The sequence below is a fragment of the Tachypleus tridentatus genome, chromosome 13 (genome assembly GCF_004210375.1).
Source record: "Tachypleus tridentatus isolate NWPU-2018 chromosome 13, ASM421037v1, whole genome shotgun sequence".
NCBI classification, from domain to species: Eukaryota; Metazoa; Arthropoda; class Merostomata; order Xiphosura; family Limulidae; genus Tachypleus; species Tachypleus tridentatus.
In genome coordinates this window covers 23912934-23935039 of record NC_134837.1, presented here as the reverse complement: position 1 = coordinate 23935039, position 22106 = coordinate 23912934, and the positions used below count along the sequence as shown (strand labels likewise).

General features: G+C 33.1%; 1 protein-coding gene across 3 annotated transcripts in view; it reads left to right on the top strand.

Moving 5' to 3' along the window:
* Positions 1-5559: 5559 nt before the first annotated feature.
* The window catches only part of LOC143239403 (protein turtle-like), a 666407-nt gene continuing 649860 nt past the window's right edge, over positions 5560-22106 (top strand). For all 3 annotated transcript variants that reach the window (XM_076480428.1, XM_076480425.1, XM_076480424.1), the window contains exons 1-4: positions 5560-5723; positions 8893-9190; positions 16506-16796; positions 20185-20472. In XM_076480428.1, coding sequence (XP_076336543.1) covers positions 9106-9190; positions 16506-16796; positions 20185-20472 — 664 coding nt within the window. In that variant the 5' untranslated portion in view covers positions 5560-5723; positions 8893-9105. The remainder of the gene's footprint in view (positions 5724-8892; positions 9191-16505; positions 16797-20184; positions 20473-22106) is intronic.

Below are 22106 nucleotides of genomic sequence, written 5' to 3'. Positions count from 1 at the left end.
AGAGCTATCATGGGAAGGTATCATTTAAACTGATGCCCCTAGTGGCACATCGATATGTCCTTGGACTTACACTGCTAGAAACCGAGTTTTGATACCCATAGTGGGCAGAGCACAGATAGTCCATTGTGTAGGTTTGTGCATAATTCCAAACAATCAATTAACCAGTAGGAAGTTATCATTATATCTATTTAGGAGTGCGTTAAATAGCGGATCACTTATAATGATTTATTCATAATTAACACCAAAATAGTCCATTATACCTTGCTGGCTAATTCCCTACTACAGTCATTTTGGTCATAGACGGTGTTTGTGTAATTCTCTTAGATCCTTCGTAAGATAAGGTTGAAAATTTGAGCAATTTCAGCATATGTCCTTGAACACTTTTAGTAAAAAACTTAGAAATCAAACGTTATATGGTAAACAAGTACATTTCCAGCAGACGGTCAGAGCAAGGAGTTAACAGCTAAGAGCGTTAACAAATAACTCTAAAAATACGACTTGTACAATCTCGTTTATCATTCTTAAATGTGGAAAAGAATTTACGTGTACGTCTTTTATCATTGCTTAACTCATATTTATACGTTAGCTGTCACCTCACAGTTCTGGATAATTTTCTTTCTTAGAAGCTATAATTTCAGCCTATATGCAAAATGAAGGAGAATTGCAGCGCAAGAATACTGAATAGTGTGTAAACTATAAAAAATAGTTCTTATCGTAATTTTTCTCCTTCTGTTTTTATCGAAGTTCCACTTACAATACTCAACAATAGAAACTTCAGTCAACATGAACTACATGTATTAGGATCGTTTTCTATTCGGTCGTACAAATATGAAAGAAAATGTGTTATTGACTTTTGAAACGAACGTATTTGCCTACGATTATAGATGCATTTATATTGAAATTAAAATCAAACCTACAGCAGTCGTAAAATTATACTTGCATTATAAAATTTCATTAGGAAATTTATGTTTCAGAGATTGATATAAATGTAATAGTGAAGTGAAATATCCTTAATAATGGTATTAAAATTTAAATACATATCTGTACAAGAATATAATTGAATATTAATCTGAGAGTTAATTAATCCATTTATTATTAAGCTCTCATAAAAAAAGATGATGAAAACTAATTCATTGGTTAATTAATTCGCCCTTAAAAGGATGCTTAACACCAATTACTTAAAACATTTATAATTAACTAATTTATAATTGTGTTTGTTTGTTTTTAATTAAGCACAAAGCTACACAATGGGTTATCTGTGCTCTCTCCACCACGGGTATTAAAACCCGGTTTACAGCAGTGTGAGTTCGCAGACATAGCGCTATGCCACTGATAAGGTCATTTGTAATTAAATCGGCATTAAAAAGGATGCTTAACACTAATTATTACTAATTAATCCTACAAAGGACACTTAACATTAATTATTATTAATTAATCCTATAAAGGACACTTAACACTATATTATGAATTATCCTACAAAGGACAGTTAACACTATTATTATTAATTAATCCTTCAAAGGACACTTAACACTAATTATTATTAATCAGTCCTACAAAGGGACACTTAACACTAATTATTATTAATTATCCTACAAATGACACTTAACACTAATTATTAATAAATCCTACAAAGGACACTCAACACTAATTATTATTAATTATCCTACAAATGACACTTAACACTACTATTATTAATTTAATCCCACAAATGACACTTAGCACTAATTAGTATTAATTAATCTTACAAAGGACACTTAACACTAATTAATCAGTTAATTAAATTTCTTGTCCTAAAAAGTCAATACCTTAGTTAAAACATATTGTTTTAATTATCAACCACGTGTTAAAAAAGTTTATGTGATACATTAAATGATCAAAAGCATTATTTAATATAACATATTTGAATGAGATAACAACTCACGGAGAAAATCACATGTTCAGACGATTGTTTGCTTGTTATTTGATGTTCGCACAAAGCTACTCGAGGGCTATCTGTGCTAGCCGTCCCTAATTTAGCAGTGTAAGACTAGAGGAAAGGCAGCTAGTCATCACCACCCACCGCCAAATCTTGGGCTACTCTTTTACCAACGAATAGTGGGAGTGATCGCACATTATAACGCCCCCACGGCTGAAAGGGTGAGCATGTTTGGCGCGAAGGGGATGCGAACCCGCGACCCTCAGATTACGAGTCGCACGCCTTAACACGCTTGGCCATGCCGGGCCATTGTTCAGAACGAACAAATATGTTTCACAATACTACACAGTTAGTCCGAGAGCCAAGAGATTATGATTACAATTCGGCGTTTCTAACATAAAACAACAGTTACTATAAATGGTTTTATAACACTAAACTCTAATTACTATTCACTTTACACGAGTAATCAAAGGTTTCTTTATTTTAGAAATAATATAAAACATTTGTAAACTAAATGAACTTGTTCACTTACAGTTTAAAACTGACCTTCAGTATACAAATCAACTTATAAAGTGCCACACAGTGTGGGGTATTTAAACATTTACTCATATGACAGCGTAATGAAAACAAATGTATTAGATACGTATGGGCCAAAAAATTGGAAGTATTTCGATCATTTATATAAAACAGCCTAGAGGTTCTATTTCAGTATTTTTCAAGTTTTTATGATAAAAGATAATAAATACCTTTCATTTCATGTTTTATAAATCCATTACGTTAACAACCCAAATAAGCTACTATGCACATTACACTCAGTTTCTAGCTAGAACTCGCGTATTTATCATTAAAATATAATACGTCAGATACATAATATTTACCTCTTGATGGTGTAATAATTTAAATGTGTAAAGAAATATCGCTGTGTCCGTCTTACAGTTTTGGCAATTTTTATGTAACATTAAAAATGTGTAATATATAACTTCTTTCAATGTTTCATAAACCATAGATACTATCTGAACTAAACAGTTATTATAATATAACAAATATGTGTCTTACCAATAAATATAATAAATCATCACCTTACCGATTACCATTACTCACAATACCAGAACTTTCGAACTGTCTAAAGTTAAGACACTAATAGCAAATCCCACACATACAATATGGAAACAAATGTTTAAGAATTACGAATGGCGAGCATGTTTGGTGCGACCGGGATTCCAACCCGATCTCGGTCGCACCAAACATGTTCGCCCTTTCAGTCATGGGGGCGTTATATTGTGACGGTCAATCCAACTATTCGTTGGTAAAGAGTAAGCCAAGAGTTGGCGGTGGGTGGTGATTACTAGCTGACTTTCCTCTATTCTTACACTGCAAAATTAGGGACGGCTAGCGCAGATAGCCCTCGTGTAGCTTTGCGCGAAATTCTAAAGAAACAAACAAACAAAGGTCAGGCACAAACTGCATGGACACTGACGTCAAGATGAGATCGTTTGCAGGGTGTCACGTGGTCACATGTTCAATGTGGAGCTGTGAAATATCTTCCATACATGTCATCACGGATGATTGCACATTCCTTTCTACGTCTTTCAAAACTTTATGTACCTTTCAACTTGGTTGTTTATCAAATACAGAAATCACCCGTATTATAATTCTTCGATTATTTAATTTTATAGATAATTTAAAAAAACAATATTCTGTGATTATATATAAAAAACTGACGTTTGTCATACATAATACCCAAAAACTGTCAGAGTTTCAGTCTACTTAGAATAAAATGAAAAATCGATTCATCATATGACCTCAAACTGAAGCCAATAGTATAACATTTAGTGTTAGCTATAACACTTAATTGTATGACAAGCCTCGAAATTAATTCTACTACAGCTAAAAATAATAAATGAATGACTTACCGTTCCTGTTAACAGTTCACTAAACATTGAAACTAATACTCATATTTTCTCGAACTTGTATCAAAGATGATCATACAGTCACTTATGCTGTGTGTGAAAGTGATAACCCCATCATTGTCTTACCATGTCATCAGTGGTTAGAAAAAAGCGACTGTCTTTACCCTTAAGGGTCGTCACATGATGTACTTTAAATAATTTATTTAACACAGTAAAACCTGCCATTTTCTATAGATTATTCACTTTAACTCATACAATACAAATAAACTTTGTATCATTGTTTATCATCGAAAACCACTGAACATAAAATTCAAAGATTAGTTTGGTCAGTTATATTTCATCCAAAGTTAGACACTGCTCTATTTCCAGGTAGTCATAGTATATATAATGTTTTTGAAACAGTGGATTTATTTATTCAGACGTAACTGTGCCTAGAATGGACATTAACAGGCTTGACAAAAGACACTTCTAAGTTGACAAAGTCACGATACATAGCCGAATCGGGTAATCACAGCCGAATCGTAGCCATATAAACATAGCCGAATCGGGTAGCTCGACCATATAAACATGAATTATTTTTTATTTGCACCTTATCAAATGTATAAAAATCACTACTTACAAATCAGAGTTCAGTGAATTTTCATATATGAAACTTACTTCTCATCATGGACTAATATTCCATAATTAGTGTATGTTTGTTTGTTTTTGAATTTCGCGCAAAGCTACTCGAGGGCTATCTGCGCTAGCTGTCCCTAATTTAGTAGTTTAAGACTAAAGGGAAGGCAGCTAGTCATCACCACCCACTCTTGGGTTACTCTTTTACCAACGAATAGTGGGATTGACCGTAACCTTATAACACCCCCACGGCTGGAAGGGCGAGCATGTTTGGTGCGACGGGGATTCGAACCTGCGATTCTCGGATTACGAGTCGAACGTTTAAACCCACCCGGCCATGCCGGGCCATTAGTGTATGTAAGTAAAACCTCAGGCACACATATTGAAACATTTGTTAAAAAACTTCGTAAAACCTATCATATCATTTACGAAAATTCCTTACCTTAAAAATAAATGTCTAGCTTATTATTTTAAAGTTAAATTACGCACCTCGAATATTAATTTCTAACAAATCTCTATATCATGTTTCATCATTACCCGATGTAAAATAATTATTATATGTGTAAAATCACACATTTCAGTCCAACGTTTGTGAAGAAAAATTCAAGGTATACTAATAGACTATTGAAAAACACTTAGTTGATCAAATACTGACTGACTCCTCAATGTAATAATACCTGCTATATGTATACATACTTATTAAAGTAGATTATTCGTTATCATAAATGAATAAGTAGTGAAAGTTTCTTTATTTTAGAAAATATAACAGACATTTCATACATTTGAGAACTTAACTGCCGGTCTCCGTCGTGCTGACTTACATCGAGATCATGATGATTCGATTTTTTATTTTATTCTAAGGAGACTGAAACATTGTGACAAACGTGACTTTTATATGTCATCACAGATTACTGTTTTGTAATTTATTTATAGAATGAAATAATCAACGAATGATAACATCAGTGATGTTCTTTTGTGTATTTGATAAACAACTAAGTTTAACTGTACATGAAGATATGATTACTAAGCAACGTCATCGACTCGTTAAGTTGAACTATCTAACAGCCCTACAATGTACATGTAACCACGTGACACCCTTCAAACACTCTTGTCTGGCCGTCGGTTTCCACACAGTTCAAGTCTGACCTTTGTAATTCTTAAAGCATGTGTTTCCATATTGTTTACGTGGGACTTGGTATTAGTGGCTTAACGTTAGACGTGTCTGAAAGTTCTGGTATTGTAAATAGCTGCGATCAGGAAGTCAATCATTTATAATATTATTGGTAGGATAAATATTTGCTATATTAAAATTACTGTCTCATTCAAATAATATCTATGATTTGTGGAATACCAAAAGAAGTTACGTATTCCACACTTTTAATGTTAGATAAAAATTGTCTAAATTGTAAGACGGACCATAAATAATGACACAGAGGGTTACAATGATATATCTATCTTTACTGTTATATTTATGTGATAATTATGTGAGATAATACAGATCAAACGTTGTATAATGGGCATAACAGTTTATTTGGATTGTTAACATACTAGATTAATAAAATATGAAAGAGAAGGTGAGTATTATCTTTTATCATAAAAACTTGGAATATATTGAAATAGAATTTCTTGGTTGTTTGTCCATTTTCCTTAGGTGATCGAAATTATTGTTGTTTTTTGTCGCATTTTTGTGTATATATATCTAATATATTTGTTTTATTTATGCTGTCATATGAGTAAATGTTTAAATATTCCATACTGTGTGGCACTTTATAAGTTTTGGTTTGTATATTGAAGGTCAGTTTTAAACTGTAAAATAAAGTACATGGTTAATATACTTTTCAAACGTTTTGTATAATATCTAACATAAAGGAAACTTTGATTTGTAAAGTGAATATTTATTAGTGTTTATTATTATAAAATCAGATTAGTGTTTAATTATAGTATTGTTGAGACATGTATTGTACGAGTCATGGCTGCCTAGAAACATGCTCTATACTTTGCGGTAGAATTATTTAATTAATAATTAAATAACAAATTAATTAGTATTCACCGTCCATTTTTTAGGATTAAGTAATTAATTGATGTTAAGCGCCCTTTTAAAGACATTATTTATAAATGATTTAATAAATTAATCTCAAGCATTGTTTTAAGGATGATTTAATTAATTATTGACATGATGATTCAAGTGCTATGTAAGTCATAGGCAGCCTAGAAACACGTTCTTAACTTTGTGGTGTTACTATGTAATGATCCATTATAGCTGCGTTTCTGGTATCGAACTACAATTTGAGCCCTCTATAACTTTAGTTGCGCTCTCTAGTGACACCTACTGTTGGAATTATAACGTCTTCATATATGATGACATCACCCTTCCCTGAGACAGCCACTCAGCGTGAAGTGCAGGGCTAACTATTGAGGTGCACGTGAGAGATAAATCTGAGTTCTTAGCAGGTTGCACGAAGCCAGGGCTTGTTTCAAATGAATATCATCTGATGTCTAAACAACGTATACTATTGTTTTGCTTACCCTGTATGTATTACCATCACCGTAAAAAAGAATAGAAAGGTGCACATCTCCATCATTTTGTAAATGAGCCGATGTATATGTAGATGTACTTCTACAGAAAGTTTTCTGTTTCATGAATAAATAAAACAAAAATTAAGGGTTAGAAATACTTTTATTCCACTTTTGAAATTCGTAAGTCATGCCGTGTTGTAGCCTACGGAGTCATAATTCTTCTCATAATTCATGGCATACGAATGTTTTACTGACGTCCAAGAGTAAAAACTGTAACATTAAGTATCCTTTATGTGACGTTATTTTAGTGTCTATATCTGACTGACAGATAATACTCTACATTGGTGCAAGTGGTTAAAACAGGTAACCCTTCTAGTTGGCCTTCGGCCCAATTCGGGGGGTAGTTACAGAATTTCCTAATAAAAAACTAATTTCTCCAGCTCTTTCAGAATTAAATACTATGGAAAACATCTATGTTCGTTATATAAATCTGCATGACTGCATACTTTAGAATTACATCAAGGTAAAGTTGCATCATTTCATAATCAGTCTTATCATATTTATCATTATATTTATGCGCATTTTCATCCCAATGCTAAAAGGTTTAATTTTGACCTAACCTTTAACTGTTGCATGCGATACCACATGAACTAGATCACTGATCATTACAAGTTCTACCACATGAACTGTTTCGTTTCTTAGAAGTTTCCTTATGTTTTAAGTTATTTCTGGGTTGAATCGTTCATAAATCATTCTTGTTTGTACATACAAGTGCTCATGAACCCACATTAGTTCACTCATTGTTAAGTTTAATTTGATTTATGTTGTGTTTTGCAGGCCATTCTATAAGAGTATGAAAAAGAGCACAAACAAAATTTTTTGGCCTGGTTTGGTTTGAATTTTGAGCAAAGCTGTACAAGGGCTGTATGCGATAACTGTCACACATTTAGTAGTGTAAGACTAGAGGAAAAGCAGCAAGTCATCACCACCCACCGCCAACTCTAAGGCTATTCTTTTACAATGAATAGGGGAATTGACCGTCACATTATAGTGCCCCCCGCGGCTGAAAAAGTAAGTATGTTTGGTGTGACGAGGATTCGAACCCACGACCCTCTGATTACGTGTCGTGTGCCTTAACCACCTGGCAATGCTGGGCCCGGCATTTTATATTCAACTTCATTAAAGGGCCTTTCTCATAGTATTGACTCTATTTATTTTAAGAATAATATAATATGAAATTTATGTCTTGGTTGCCTTATTTTATAAATTATTGATTTAGTGAAAGGAAACCACTTATGAAACTTAAAATTGTGATATTAGCGCAATTTTATGTCATGAAATGTGTTACGTAAAATAAAAAACAATTGTTGAAGGAGCCGTCAAGAATTGTTCAGTATTTTTATTCTTCACGCAGGATACCTTTTTTTGAATATGCGGCATAGCTACGTGGGGTAAGGCGTGCAACTCGTATTCTGAGGGTCGTGGGTTCGAATCTCCCTTGCACCATACGTGCTCACCTTTTCAGACATAGGGTCGTTATAAAGTTACGGTCGTTGGTAAAACAGTAGCCCAAGAATTGGTGGTTGGTGGTGATGACTAGCTGCCTTTCCTCTAGTCCAGTGGTTCCCAACCTTTTTTATACCCCGCACCTCTAAAATATTTTAATATGTTCTCGCATCTCTCACAGTAATTACTTATTTAAGAATAAAGGTGAAGGTGGCCAAAACAAATGTATCTCGCCCCACCACCTGGTTGGGAACCACTGCTCTAGTCTTAGGCTGCTAAATTAGGGACGGCTAGCGCAGATAGCTCTCAAGTAGCTTTGCCTGAAATTCATAAACAAACAAACAATGTATAATACATTTTGGATATAGTTATCTTTATAAATAGTTTAGCTTGTGATCAAAAGTTTATTATTATTATTTTTTTGTTCAGTAAGGCCGACAAATGTAAAGATTTCCACCAAACGACGACAGTTTTCTGCAAATAAGGAGTACAATGTCGAATGTCAGACAACAGGTTCTAAGCCTCCTGCACGTATCACGTGGTGGAAAGGCAGTACACATTTAACAACAGCAACAGAAATGATTCCCGTGCATGGCAACACCACTTTAAGCATATTGACGTTTATGCCGTCTCGATGGGATAATGGAAAGTACCTTTCTTGCCGTGTGGATAATCCATTTGTTCGTGACAGTGCCTTGGGAAGACGGTCTGACTCTAAACGTAACATGTAAGTTCGTTTACAAAAAAAAAAAAATTGAATGTTTTACCTTCGTCCTCCAAGTCTTTTGAAATAAGTACAAGTACTGTAAAACTTGAAAATAATTACTGTACTTCATGTTCAGTGTGCGTGTGTGATGATACTTATTAGAACATTCTGACTAGTACAACTTTGATTAATTCATATTGTTTCTAATAACACCAATATTTTACAGAATTGTGGCAGTGATATCTGTTCCTACAAAATTACAACAGTGACATCGTTTCCTAAAAAAGTTTAGCAGTGCCATCTAGTGCTACAAACTTCTACTAATGGGACCAGTTTCGATGGAAGTGTAGCAGTGGCACTGGTTCCTACAAAGCTGTAGCAGTATCTGTTCATACAGAACAGTAGCGGTAGTATGAATTCCTATAGAACAGTTGCAATAGCATCAGTTTCTACAGAACTGAAGCAGTTCTATCAGTTCCTACAGAAATGCTATAGTGACATCTGTTCCTACAGAACGACAATAATGGTATCAATTCCTACAAAACTGTATTAGTGACATACATTCCTTCAGAACTGTAGCAGTAGTATTTATTCTATTATAACTGTAACATTGTTATCCGATTGCATACATACGCGGAGGGGAATTTAAGAGGGATCGGCCGAACACTCCATTTTTGTGATGTAAAAATTATGCTTATATAGTTATAGCTCAAATTTCTTTTGAGAAAGCATTAGTATTTTTTGGGCTTTAAACTGTCACCTGCAATGACTTCTGTTGAGAGTTCGTTGAAACCATGTTGTTATTGTCAGGTTTTATAATCTGGATTATTAATAACCTGTGACTTGTTAGCGATAGATTTCCATAATAAAGGAACAACACACAGTTCACTTGTTTTAAAATAATATATTCAAACAAGTAATATGTATATACAAACGTTCGTTACACTGTTGGTTATCACAGTCTATCCATAGCTTAAAATAATTGTCTGTTTTTGTAAAAGTTCACACAGATGGGTTCAATAGCTTTAGAAGATAAATGACAATATGAATTATTCTTCTCTGCTCTGTTATTACAATACAGTCTCTGAAAATGTCGCTTAAACTCGCCATTATGCGCTAGGTATTGTTAAACTTACAATCACGAAATCTAGATCAAAATGATATTCTTTTGACGCGTATTTACACGCTAGTAAAAGTCTAGAATATTCCATGTAATACTAGATATCTCGATGCAAAAATACTCAATTAAAACAACAAATTTCAAAAACGTTTTGGTAACATGCCAAAACAATATAACAATGGAATGTACACACTACACAACGTATGATTCGTAAACAATTACGTAAAGAAACTTTCCATAAACTCTCACTTCAAGAAAACAATAAATATCACACCCACGCTATATAAACTATCCAAATAGTAACATTTCCATTAAACATTTGGCCGAAAGACCATCTCTTATCTACAGGGAGGAGAGGTCTGATTGAATCAGACAAGATGCAATAAACTTCGACTGAAACAGTCGTGTACATCTAATACAGGTCTGTAATGTTGAGAACAGTCAAGCTAAGCCTTATCACGGAAATAAAACTATAAACTGACAGTGGATTTCAGATTTAAGCATTTTTGTAGGTTTTATTTTCGTACAAGAAAGGAGCTGAGAATTGTACTGATCTTAAATCCACTTAAAAATTATCCGCTAAACAAGTAAATGTCTGGCTACACAATATACGATATATAAGATAGACCTTCGACACTTCTTAATGAACAGAATAAAGACCCTACATGGAATTGATTGCAGCTATATACGAATGTTTCTTGTCATCAAAAGAAAAGGACTAAACGTTACGACCATGGTACAGTAATATGTAGCTTTGCCGCTTTTATAGCCTTTGACATGCAATTAAAAAGGCTACTTTTTGTGCCATACATATGTCTGGTGTTCAAAAATACAAAGTTTGTGTTCAATTAGTGAATACTTGCACATTATAATTCATTTATATATATATATGAGTACAAGAACAATCTTTACTACTTACTTTTTATATCATATAACGTACAATGTTATGTTAAAGCTATATACTGGTCACCTTTTAAAAATTGTTATATATATTTTTTCAGACACTGCTAGTGATACAACCCAGTCACCATCTCAGTCATTTTCCGGTGCTGGCGATGACTGAGAGACTTGTGAGATTGACACTATTGAGCTGTATTCTTTTGATAAGGACACTGATGATATGTAAACTGGTCTAATTGAGCTCTAAATTTATTGTAGCACTGACAACTGTGTTCTTCTTGTTATCAACACACTTCACTACAGTAGTCACAGATCCATATTTAGATTTGTCATGGCCAATAAATCATTTAACAACTGAGTAAGAGTTAGTGAATACTTTAAGCAAACATTAGTTTATTATAAACTTGTTTATCATCACGTTTTTATGCAGGCTGTAGATGCTTTGTACCATTCCATTGAACATTCGTCAGCCAATAAAACATATTATTAGCAACAGTGCCCTTCAGTCACATATAACTCAGAATAAATATATGTTCATCAAATTGTTCGTACCATTTGCTTTTTAGCAAAATAATCCTTGACATTTCTTAGTAATACCGAGAAGTAAATTCTTCCAAACGTGCTGGTAACATTCTGGCTTTGCTGAATCATTACGCTGAAAATGGTGACATCCTGAGAGCTCATTTGAACCATCCCAAGGCAAAATATGCTGCATATTTATCTATCTTTTCACAAAAGGACATCAGTACTGTCATAGAATATTATGTAAAAATTATTGATAAAGTATAAAAGCTAGATTATACTCTGTTCTTTCTGATGAAATGAAGATTTACCAATATGTCTCCGTTTTATAGTTAGCACATGTGATATTAGGGAAGAATATATTGGATTTGTTAAGCTACAGGAGCTCGGATCATCAAATATTGTAATGATGTTGAGTTATCTCTAAATGAATTGCTACGTCAAAGATAAGATAAAGTATCCATCATTACTGGCGAAAGAACCGATGTCCAAAACAAATTCTAGAAATGCTAAGCCTTGTTAACATATTGCATGCTTCACCCACTTAATTTTAGTATTATAATTTCATGATCGCTTCGACCAATTCAAAATTGAATCAGTAAAATTAAAGGAATAACTATTTAGATTAAATCCTCACCTAATCGTTTAGAATATTAAAGGCATTCTATCAAAAGTGTATCCAACAAGGAGCAACTTCACTACTCAATGTGTGCATTACACGCTGGGTTGAGAATGTTGAAGGTTGGGAAGGGTTCTGTTTATGTCATACATTGTTACTTCACATGTGTGAGGTTATATGTATGGAAATAATCATTTTGAAAGTAAAGAATTGCTGAAAATAAGCCATAGCTTATCTAAAAATACTAGAATCCTTTAAATTAATTTTTCTTTAACAGCTTTAAAGTGTTTCATTTACTATTTTGCCTCCCAGTGGCTCAGCGGTATGTCTGCGGACTGGACTTACAACGCTAAATTCCGGGTTTCGATACCCGTGATGGGCAGAGCACAGATAGTCCATTGTGTAGCTTTGTGCTAAATTCAAAACAACAATAACAAGGACAATTTACTATTTAAAAAAAAAGCGTTTGTAAATTTCAAGGTCTGACAAAGACATCGATTCTGATGTTTCTCTAATAGAACAATGCTATAAAGAACTGATTTTACTAGGAGTAATCTTCGAAGGTTATTGACATCGTATCTTCAAGCACAGCATTAATAATATAAATAAATCTAATATTAATGTTAGCATGCCACGAATTAGCCAACGACAAGCCAAAACAACAAATACAGAATACACTTCTGTAGAGGATTACTTTAAGAAAAATACAGAATACAGTTCTGTAGAGGATTACCTTAAGAAAAATACTGAATACAGTTCTGTAGAGGATTACTTTAAGAAAAATACTGAATACAGTTCTGTAGAGGATTACTTTAAGAAAAATACTGAATACAGTTCTGTAGAGGATTACTTTAAGAAAAAATACTGAATACAGTTCTGTAGAGGATTACTTTAAGAAAATACTGAATACAGTTCTGTAGAGGATTACTTTAAGAAAATACTGAATACAGTTCTGTAGAGGATTACTTTAAGAAAAATACTGAATACAGTTCTGTAGAGGATTACTTTAAGAAAAATACTGAATACAGTTCTGTAGAGGATTACTTTAAGAAAAATACTGAATACAGTTCTGTAGAGGATTACTTTAAGAAAAATACTGAATACAGTTCTGTAGAGGATTACTTTAAAAAATACAGAATACAGTTCTGTAGAGGATTAGTTTAAAAAAAATACAGAATACAGTTCTGTACTTTAAGAAAATACAGAATACGGTTCTGTAGAGGATTACTTTAAGAAAATAGCAAACATTACTTTCTTGACCACGTCACACACACCAAACAAGCTCGCCCTTGTGGGGGTGTTATGATGTGACGGTCAATCCCACTATTCGTTGGAAAAGAGTAGCCCAACAGTTGGCGGTGGGTGGTGATAGCTAGCTGCCTTCTATCTAGTCTTACACCGCTAAATTAGGGATGGCTACCGCAGATAGCCCTCGTGTAGCTTTGCGCGAAAATTCAAAAGTTGACCATGTTATCCACGATCTTTCCTCCAGATTTGATGAACATTTGAAGCTAGTAGCATGAATACAGTTGCATTGCCATCAAAACTCACACAGTTGTTTTCTATCTCTGATATCAGACAGGCTATAGATTTTTACAGAGAAGATCTGCCATATCATTATATTCCTTATGAAGAACTTCATCAATGGAAGAAGAAACATGTCGAGGACAGTCCTTAGGTACTTTCAAAGCCGTGTTTCACTGTACCAACTATCTTTCTTTTACTGAAACACTTTGTAACACTGCCAGTAAGTTCAGGTTAATATGCACGTTTAACATCTGCTCTCCATCTGATGAATAATTATTTGAGGTATACACAAACCGTAGAAAGACTGAGTGCTCAAACTTTCATGTATAACCGTTATGACATTGGTATCAGTATTGAAACTGTAAGTTATTTATGGAAAACTACTAAAATAATATAATAGAATGAATTCTTTTAGGGTAGTTAACTTGATAACCAATTATTAAATAATTAACATAATATTATTGTATAAACTAGTAATATAGTTTTACAATTAATAACTATTCTGTATGTAAACAGTACAGAACTTTACTGTAATAAAACATACATTGTTGTGCAAACTTAATTCTAGCTCCACATGCAGTGCTACAATAGAATAATGATTTACTTTTAATTTTCATTGTATATTTACGTTTTGTCAATATTTCATGCAAAATTAGTTCTAGATTTAATATCATAGCACCTGTTTTTTTACACATTTTCGAGTGACATGTTTCCAGATCACTGTAGCATTAGCATTGTGTTGGTTTTTGATCTAACAAATTAGAACCTTCCTTTCTGAATAGGCCCGGCATGGCCGAGTGCGATAAGGCATGCGCTCGGAATCTGAGGGTCGCGGGTTCGCATCCGAGTCGCGCTAAACATGCCCACCCTCCCAGCCGTGGGGCGTTATAATGTGACGGTCAATCCCACTTTTCGTTGGTAAAAGAGTAGCCCAAGAGTTGGCGGTGGGTGGTGATGACTAGCTGCCTTCCCTCTAGTCTTACACTACTAAATTAGGGACGGCTAGCACAGATAGCCCTCGAGTAGCTTTGTGCGAATTTCAAAACAATCCTTTCTGAAATATTCTGTGTACAGGTCTTCGATTCCTAATGAACTGTGGCAGTAGTGTATTGTTTATTAGTTCCATATAAAAAAGTGGTAGAAGTACACAAATCAATACATTGGTATGCTTATTAGAATTATGACGTTGTATTTACTGAGGCAAAGTATTAATTACCGATTTAAAGTCACGAGTCATATATTAAAATGTCTTTTCTTCAGAACATTTCCTAGAAGAAAATAATTACAAAAGCTCAACTCATTAACATTTAATTGTAAAGGTACGTGTAGTAAAGTAACTATTCAAATCAAGACATTCAAAATTATCACAAAAAAAGCACTTTGACAAAAGATAGAGGTATGGGTGTTTGTTGGAAATGACAAACGAATCAAATTAATTTTAACATCTAAACAAAGAGTGACACACACATATATAAGACGGATAAAAAAACAACAAATGAGTTAGGAATTAGGAAGGATAAAACTTATTTCTAAAGAGAAATGGGCCGTATACAGCTATGAGGATGTGCTACTTGCGTCTGAAACAAATTAATTATAATATAGTAAAAGTAAGCGAACTTAATTAAATCCATATTTAAACTGTCACTCACTGTCTGAAAGTGTTTGTGGCAAGATTGTCGTAGCTAATGAAACAATGAAAAAACAAAGAAAATGAACAAAGAACGATATTATGGGATTAATAGGCTTAGAAACTATCTACTAAGTTTGGTATTTAAGCTCTGGGATGAACCAGAATTTTATATGAACAAAAGTATAACAAATAAAACAGTTCAACAACACTTAAGAACACAGGGGCTTGAACCACTCCCTGTGTACTTCACTACTCTTATGCCCCAAAAGTGCTATTTTTCTTACTCAGAAAAATTGTATGCAACTGAAGGAAAGGCCTAATCCGCACCTTGCTTGCACTGGATTATTATGGTAAAGAGATATGAACTTTAAAATCAATTACAAACGGAGATTTCCATATTTTTTACGGTGAAAAAATAACTACAATATGGTACTAATAATTATTTAAAATACACCATTTAGTTTTATATTTTAATAAGTGTGTTTAATAAAAGTTGTCTCATGATACTCGAAAAGTTCCGTTTTGTTGTTGTTTTTAATGAGACCCTAAGCTTTTAATGCAGTGTGATAATCGTAAGAAAATCAACATGTAATAGGATGTTTTTAAATTTCAGAAAATCATAAATGTGGATTTATAATATGTTGTTAAAAATAATTTACTGGTGCTTATTAAGTAATGAACTTCTAAACTGATTCTAATTAAAGTATCATTCAACTTTTATTCTTAATAAAATTTGATACGGATGTAGGTGAAATAACTACATTGTTTAAACTAAGAATTATAAATAGAACAATTGTTATAGTAGTATATATTGTAGTTGTTGTTTTGAATTAAGCATAAACCAACACAATGGGCTATCTGTGCTCTGCCCACAGATAGTGTTTATTTCGTCATTCATGCCAGTTATGCCCTGTATAGTTGTCTTACGTTAGTATATTTATAAAGTCAAATGTAAGAGCAGGCTTGAAAAAATATTGCGCTTAAAATTCGTTAGAACGTGCTTTTCTTGTTTACGTAGATGCTCCAGTGGTTACCTTATCTATGGAAGGCGATCATAAAAATCACGTTGTATACGAATCAGATGACGTATTTTTGAACTGTGATTTTCAAGCCAATCCCAGAGTCACTACAGTCCAGTGGTACTTCCAGGGTGAAGAAATTTCTGGCGATCCGGGAATGGGAATCGTCATTAGTAATCAGACTCTCCTACTGTTTGACATCAAAAAAGAAAGGAGAGGGTTGTATGGTTGTGATGCTACAAACATGGAGGGACGTGGACGAAGCTTGGACATCGAGTTGAAAATAAAATGTAATGTTTTATGTTTATATATTCTTATTTAGCACTAAGCCTAAGATATATTAACAATCTTATTAAACAGTTTAAATGTGTTAGTTGCCACTTTTCTTCCTAAGAATTCTTGCTTATGAATACGCACAAGCTGTACGTATTCCTAACAGGTTGTGACTACTTTACAATAAATATTGTAAAATATGATTGTGAAATTCCTTAAACGTTTTTCAACCATAGTGTTATTTCAAACATTTAAAACTTTAAAGTACATGGCAAAAATCAATTTCATTTAATAGTACATTTTTATTTAAGAATTATTATTTTTCTTTCAATGTTAGTATTAGTTTAATAACAGAAAAAAAGACAAAGTTAGGGACTTCAATTTTTCATTCAAAGACGTGTTTAAACCGTCATCAAGGATTACCTTGCATATTAATTGTTCGATTTATCGTCAAGTTCCTGTTGTTATACTGTAAATAAACATTTAAAGTGTTCTTCTCCTGAAAGTAAATCGATACCCAACATTAAGTAGAATTACTATATTTTTTATCTCCCTAATTTACTTGGTAAAATATACATACCTGAGTTCTTTATTTTGTATCGGGTTTTGATTACTTTTGACTTCAATATGTAATAACATAAATTAATTTAGATATTCAATAATGCTGTGATATTTCGTCGAATTCATTAACCTGTATTACACAGCGGGCCAACTGTTTACTTACTGAAAATGTATTAAAGAGTTCTTTCCTTTTTCACCAGACGTAAAATTGAAAAGATAATCTATGACGTACGAGCCTAATGAACCTCTTGATTGACTGTAGTTTCGCCTATTTAAGGCTAATCGACACAGCTTCGGGTAGTAATACAAACAAAAGAAAATCGTGGAAAGGATTTCGGTTTAAAATTATTTCAACTCAAACGGAAGCTTGGGGGGCATATATAACCGGGGGCGTTCAGAAATATCTTTCTCTTCGCCCATATCGTGATTTGAATGTCCTGGTGGGCATAATGTTAAAAGACAACTTGGGAAGAAATACCATTAGGCCTTTTCTAATGGTGAAGTGTAGAACTGTTTTACTTAAAGTGAATTAATTTAGGTATGCGGATAATGCTACGACATTTCGTCGAATTCATTATTCGATATTATACATCGGATCAACTGTTTAATGAATGTGTAGGTGTTAAAGGTTTCTTTTCTTTTTGAGTTCTTTATCATTCATTCTAGGAAAGGACTACTAGCCACTATGATACATGTTTATGCACGCCAGTTGTCCCAAAAATACCAATAATATTAAAGAAATATGAACAATTATGTGAAACATAACATATGATATAACACAAAGCAACTTGATTCACTTGTACGAATTCTAAAGTGCACGAAAGCAGATGATTTTTTTTTACAAACCATAGGAGCTTTCGTATATCTATATTCATATACCCATATCATATATGGAGCTATAAAGAGATATAATGAACTATCTTCAAGAATTAGTTAGCTTCTAATAGCCAAGTGTAACTAAATAAAACATTTAATAGTGATAAAGTTATCAGACATCCATCAACATACTAAATAGTTTACGAAACAAATGTAATATTTTGTTGTCAATGACTGGTTTGTTTTGTTTTGAATTTCGCGCAAAGCTACACGAGGGCTATCTGCACTAGCCGTTCTTAATTTTGCAGTGTGAGACTAGAGAGAAGGTAGCTAGTCATCACCACCCACCGCTAACTCTTGAGCTACTCTTTTACCAACGAATAGTGGGATTGACTGTAGTAGAATTATAACGCCCCTATGGCTGAAAGGGCGAACATGTTTGGTGTGACGGGAATTCGAACCTGACGCTCTCGGATTACGAGTCGAGTGCCTTAACCACTTGACCATGTCGAGCCTATTATCAATGAAAACTCAGTCTGAATTTTGCTAACCCTAAATAATTTTCAATGATACTCCAACTGCTAGTTAAGTAAAGGAATTTCCAAATGCACCTGATTCATTTAGTTATATATTTCATAAGTAATAGAAGAATAATTTTAAAAATACAAGACGTGTCACAAAATTAGGAGAAATTATTAATTAATTCTTAATGCCTTTAGAACATGATCAATAATTACAAAACAATATTTAACATATGCATATATTAATGACTCCAAATACAACAAAACCAAAAACAATAGGCGGCGCAAATAAAAATGCAGAAAACAAATATCTAGTGCGAGTTACATTGTAGGAAGAAAGACCTTTGAAGAAAATATATCACCATAACATAAGTACACGTGTAAGTTCTGGTATCTCAAATCTAAAACAACCTTTATCTATGTACAACCAGTTGTGAGAATGTTGTTGCTTTTAATGAAACAAAATTACAAAAATACAACGGATTACTACAGCCTTACTCTAAAGCTTACTTCACGAAGTTGGTAACGTGGTCCTCATAATGGTCCCATCGCTATATGAACAATATAATAAAGCCTATTATTAAACATACGAAACGGAATTTTTTTCTCTAAATCCTGATTTAGAGAAAAGCAGAGATTACTTCAGTTACAATATACATTTTTGTTTGTCCATGTATGAGTCTCGAACAAAAGTTGAGTTTCGTAGTCGGTATATTTCATGGTTTGTGCTGCAGTTTCACTTGTCCGTATCTTACGTACGACCCATGTTATTTTCGGAAAGGTTGTTTTAAAAGAAAATAAAACATGCTCTTTCCACGTTGTCTTTCTTGTACAAGTTATTATTAGCTTAAGTATTGTGTAAACACATGTAAATAAACGCACATATAAAAATATATAATTAACTATAAAATGTGTACAACCTACAAATCAATGCAAAATAAGTCTGTTTGCACAACCACACATAGTTTAGTTTCACCCTGTAGCATTGTTTGCTCACTATAAGTTATAAATCATGTTACACTTTAAGACTAAAGTACCTACAGTTCTGAAAACAGTAATAAACGAAATAATACTAAACGCACACGTATATAGTAACAATACTCTGACAACTGCCAGTAACTACACTGACAGGGGTTCTAACACCAGTAATAAATTAAAACATATTAAATACACACACATACACACAAACACATAGCAGTAATATTCAAACATGCCAGTTTAACAGTTTTAGCTGTAGGTTAAAGTTCAGATGACATTTCATTTAAAGGTGTGTGATAATAAATGTGTATAACAATGAAGCTTTCGGGAGAAGAAATGGATTCGAATTACTTACCACGACCTAACTATTAGTTTTAAAAACAGATGTTCTTTAGCCATACAGTAATAATGACAGTTATATGCATATAGCACAATCTGAAAAGAAACGATTTTCTTTTCAAGTATTTTTATTAAAACCATGTAATATGTATATCCCACCTTTTACGCCGTTTGTTTATATGCCATGCAGACAAACCCGAATGTGCATTGGAACAGCAACAGACTTACCATGCTACAACTGGGGAGATTGTCGAAGTGTTCTGTCATATCGCTGCTGACCCTCCAGAAGTTACTTTCACCTGGATGTTTAATAACTCGAAGCATCATAGAGAACTACTGTCATTTGTAAGTAGCGGAACACACAGCATTGCCAAAGTTAGAATAGAGAAGAAAGAAGATTTCGGTACTTTGACATGTAAAGCGAAAAACCTCGTGGGTATACAGGAAGAACCTTGTCGTTACGTTCTGGTTCAAGTATGTAAGTATATCCGTCATCATGACACTTGTGTAACAGTAAGTATATCCGTCATCATGACACTTGTGTAACAGTAAGTATATCCGTCATCATGACACTTGTGTAACAGTAAGTATATCCGTCATCATGACACTTGTGTAACAGTAAGTAGTATATCCGTTATCTTGTGTAGCATTGTTATTAAGGAACGACCGAATGTTGATTTATGTCACTGTTTCAAGAACGTTTGTTCACCCACCAACAAACCTTTCTCTGCCAATATTATGGGGTTTCTCAGACATGTGAAATAAAGATTTTGTTCTGAAGATTTAGTAATAAAAGAGTCTGTATGTATAAAATAAAACAATAATTATAATTTAGCGCATGTTACGGATAGTTACATAGATCAACTCAGTATATCGTGTTCTGTATATTTTTGCTTCATTCTAAATTTACATTTCTACTTATTATTCGATTCATTAGCTATAAAGATGAAAGTTTAGTCTTTATTAGCAAACTTTGTTTCATGTTTTGGCCGTGAGTTAAGCAAAACCGCATTCAAAATATGTAAAAGAAATGTTTCGTCATGTCATCAACTGACACCTTTATATACAAAAAGAGCTAAAGTACTCAAATATAAACGTCAGGTCAGCGCTTGAGACTTAAAGGAATTTCAGCTAATACACAAACGTCTTAATCTATATTATTATAATAGTACTGTTTGTTGTATGTCTATGTATGAGAGTGTGGATGGATCTTCATAAAAATTGCTGTGGAGGTTCATTAGGTCCAAGCGGGGGGGAGATACAAAATTTGTGATTTGTAGATTTTTTATGGTCTTTTTTTTTTACAAATAGATATAAGAGAAACACCTTCTTATGTTCTAATTCATGTTTAAATTCGTTCAAGCTATGAAATAGCTATTATTACTGTGAAATACAAGGCGAGTTCACTATATTTTTAACATGCATTCAGAATGAATATAAAGAAGAATTTGGTAGAATATTTAACTAAACCTTATGTTATGCAGTATAGGAGTTCATCATATCATAGTACTTATATTCATGATTAGAGTACCGTCACATTAAGGATACATTTCACCTGAGCGAACGATATCCATTTAGTTTATGTATCGAAAAATAATGATGCTTCATGAATTTATAAGTCAGTGTTCTTCCAATCAATATAAATAACACCATAAATTAATAACAAGAAAGAAAAACGGAGAACATAAACGGAGAACATCGCTTACAAAAATGTATTACTAACATGTGTCACAAGAGTTACTTAACTAAGTAGAATTAATGTGTGCAGATAACATTACGAAAATCAAATCAAATGAGGCTTGGTAAACAACAGTTAATCATCAGATATTAGCGTACGGTTGACTTAAATTGAAACAACTCCTCGGTATAAGTAAATAATAATGTGTTATTAATGTTTATCCGAAAATCTGTCTTGTTAATTACTTTGACAAAATTGATAATAATTACAATTCACTTATGTAGTACAGTTCACACCATAACAGTCGTTGTTCATGAAAATTGATGATATAAATAGGTCCTAGAGCATTAAAATCTTTTTTGACGTTTGGAAGACGGTCTTGTCATAGATATGACACTCATAGTGTAATTGAAATAATATTATACTCTTTACAA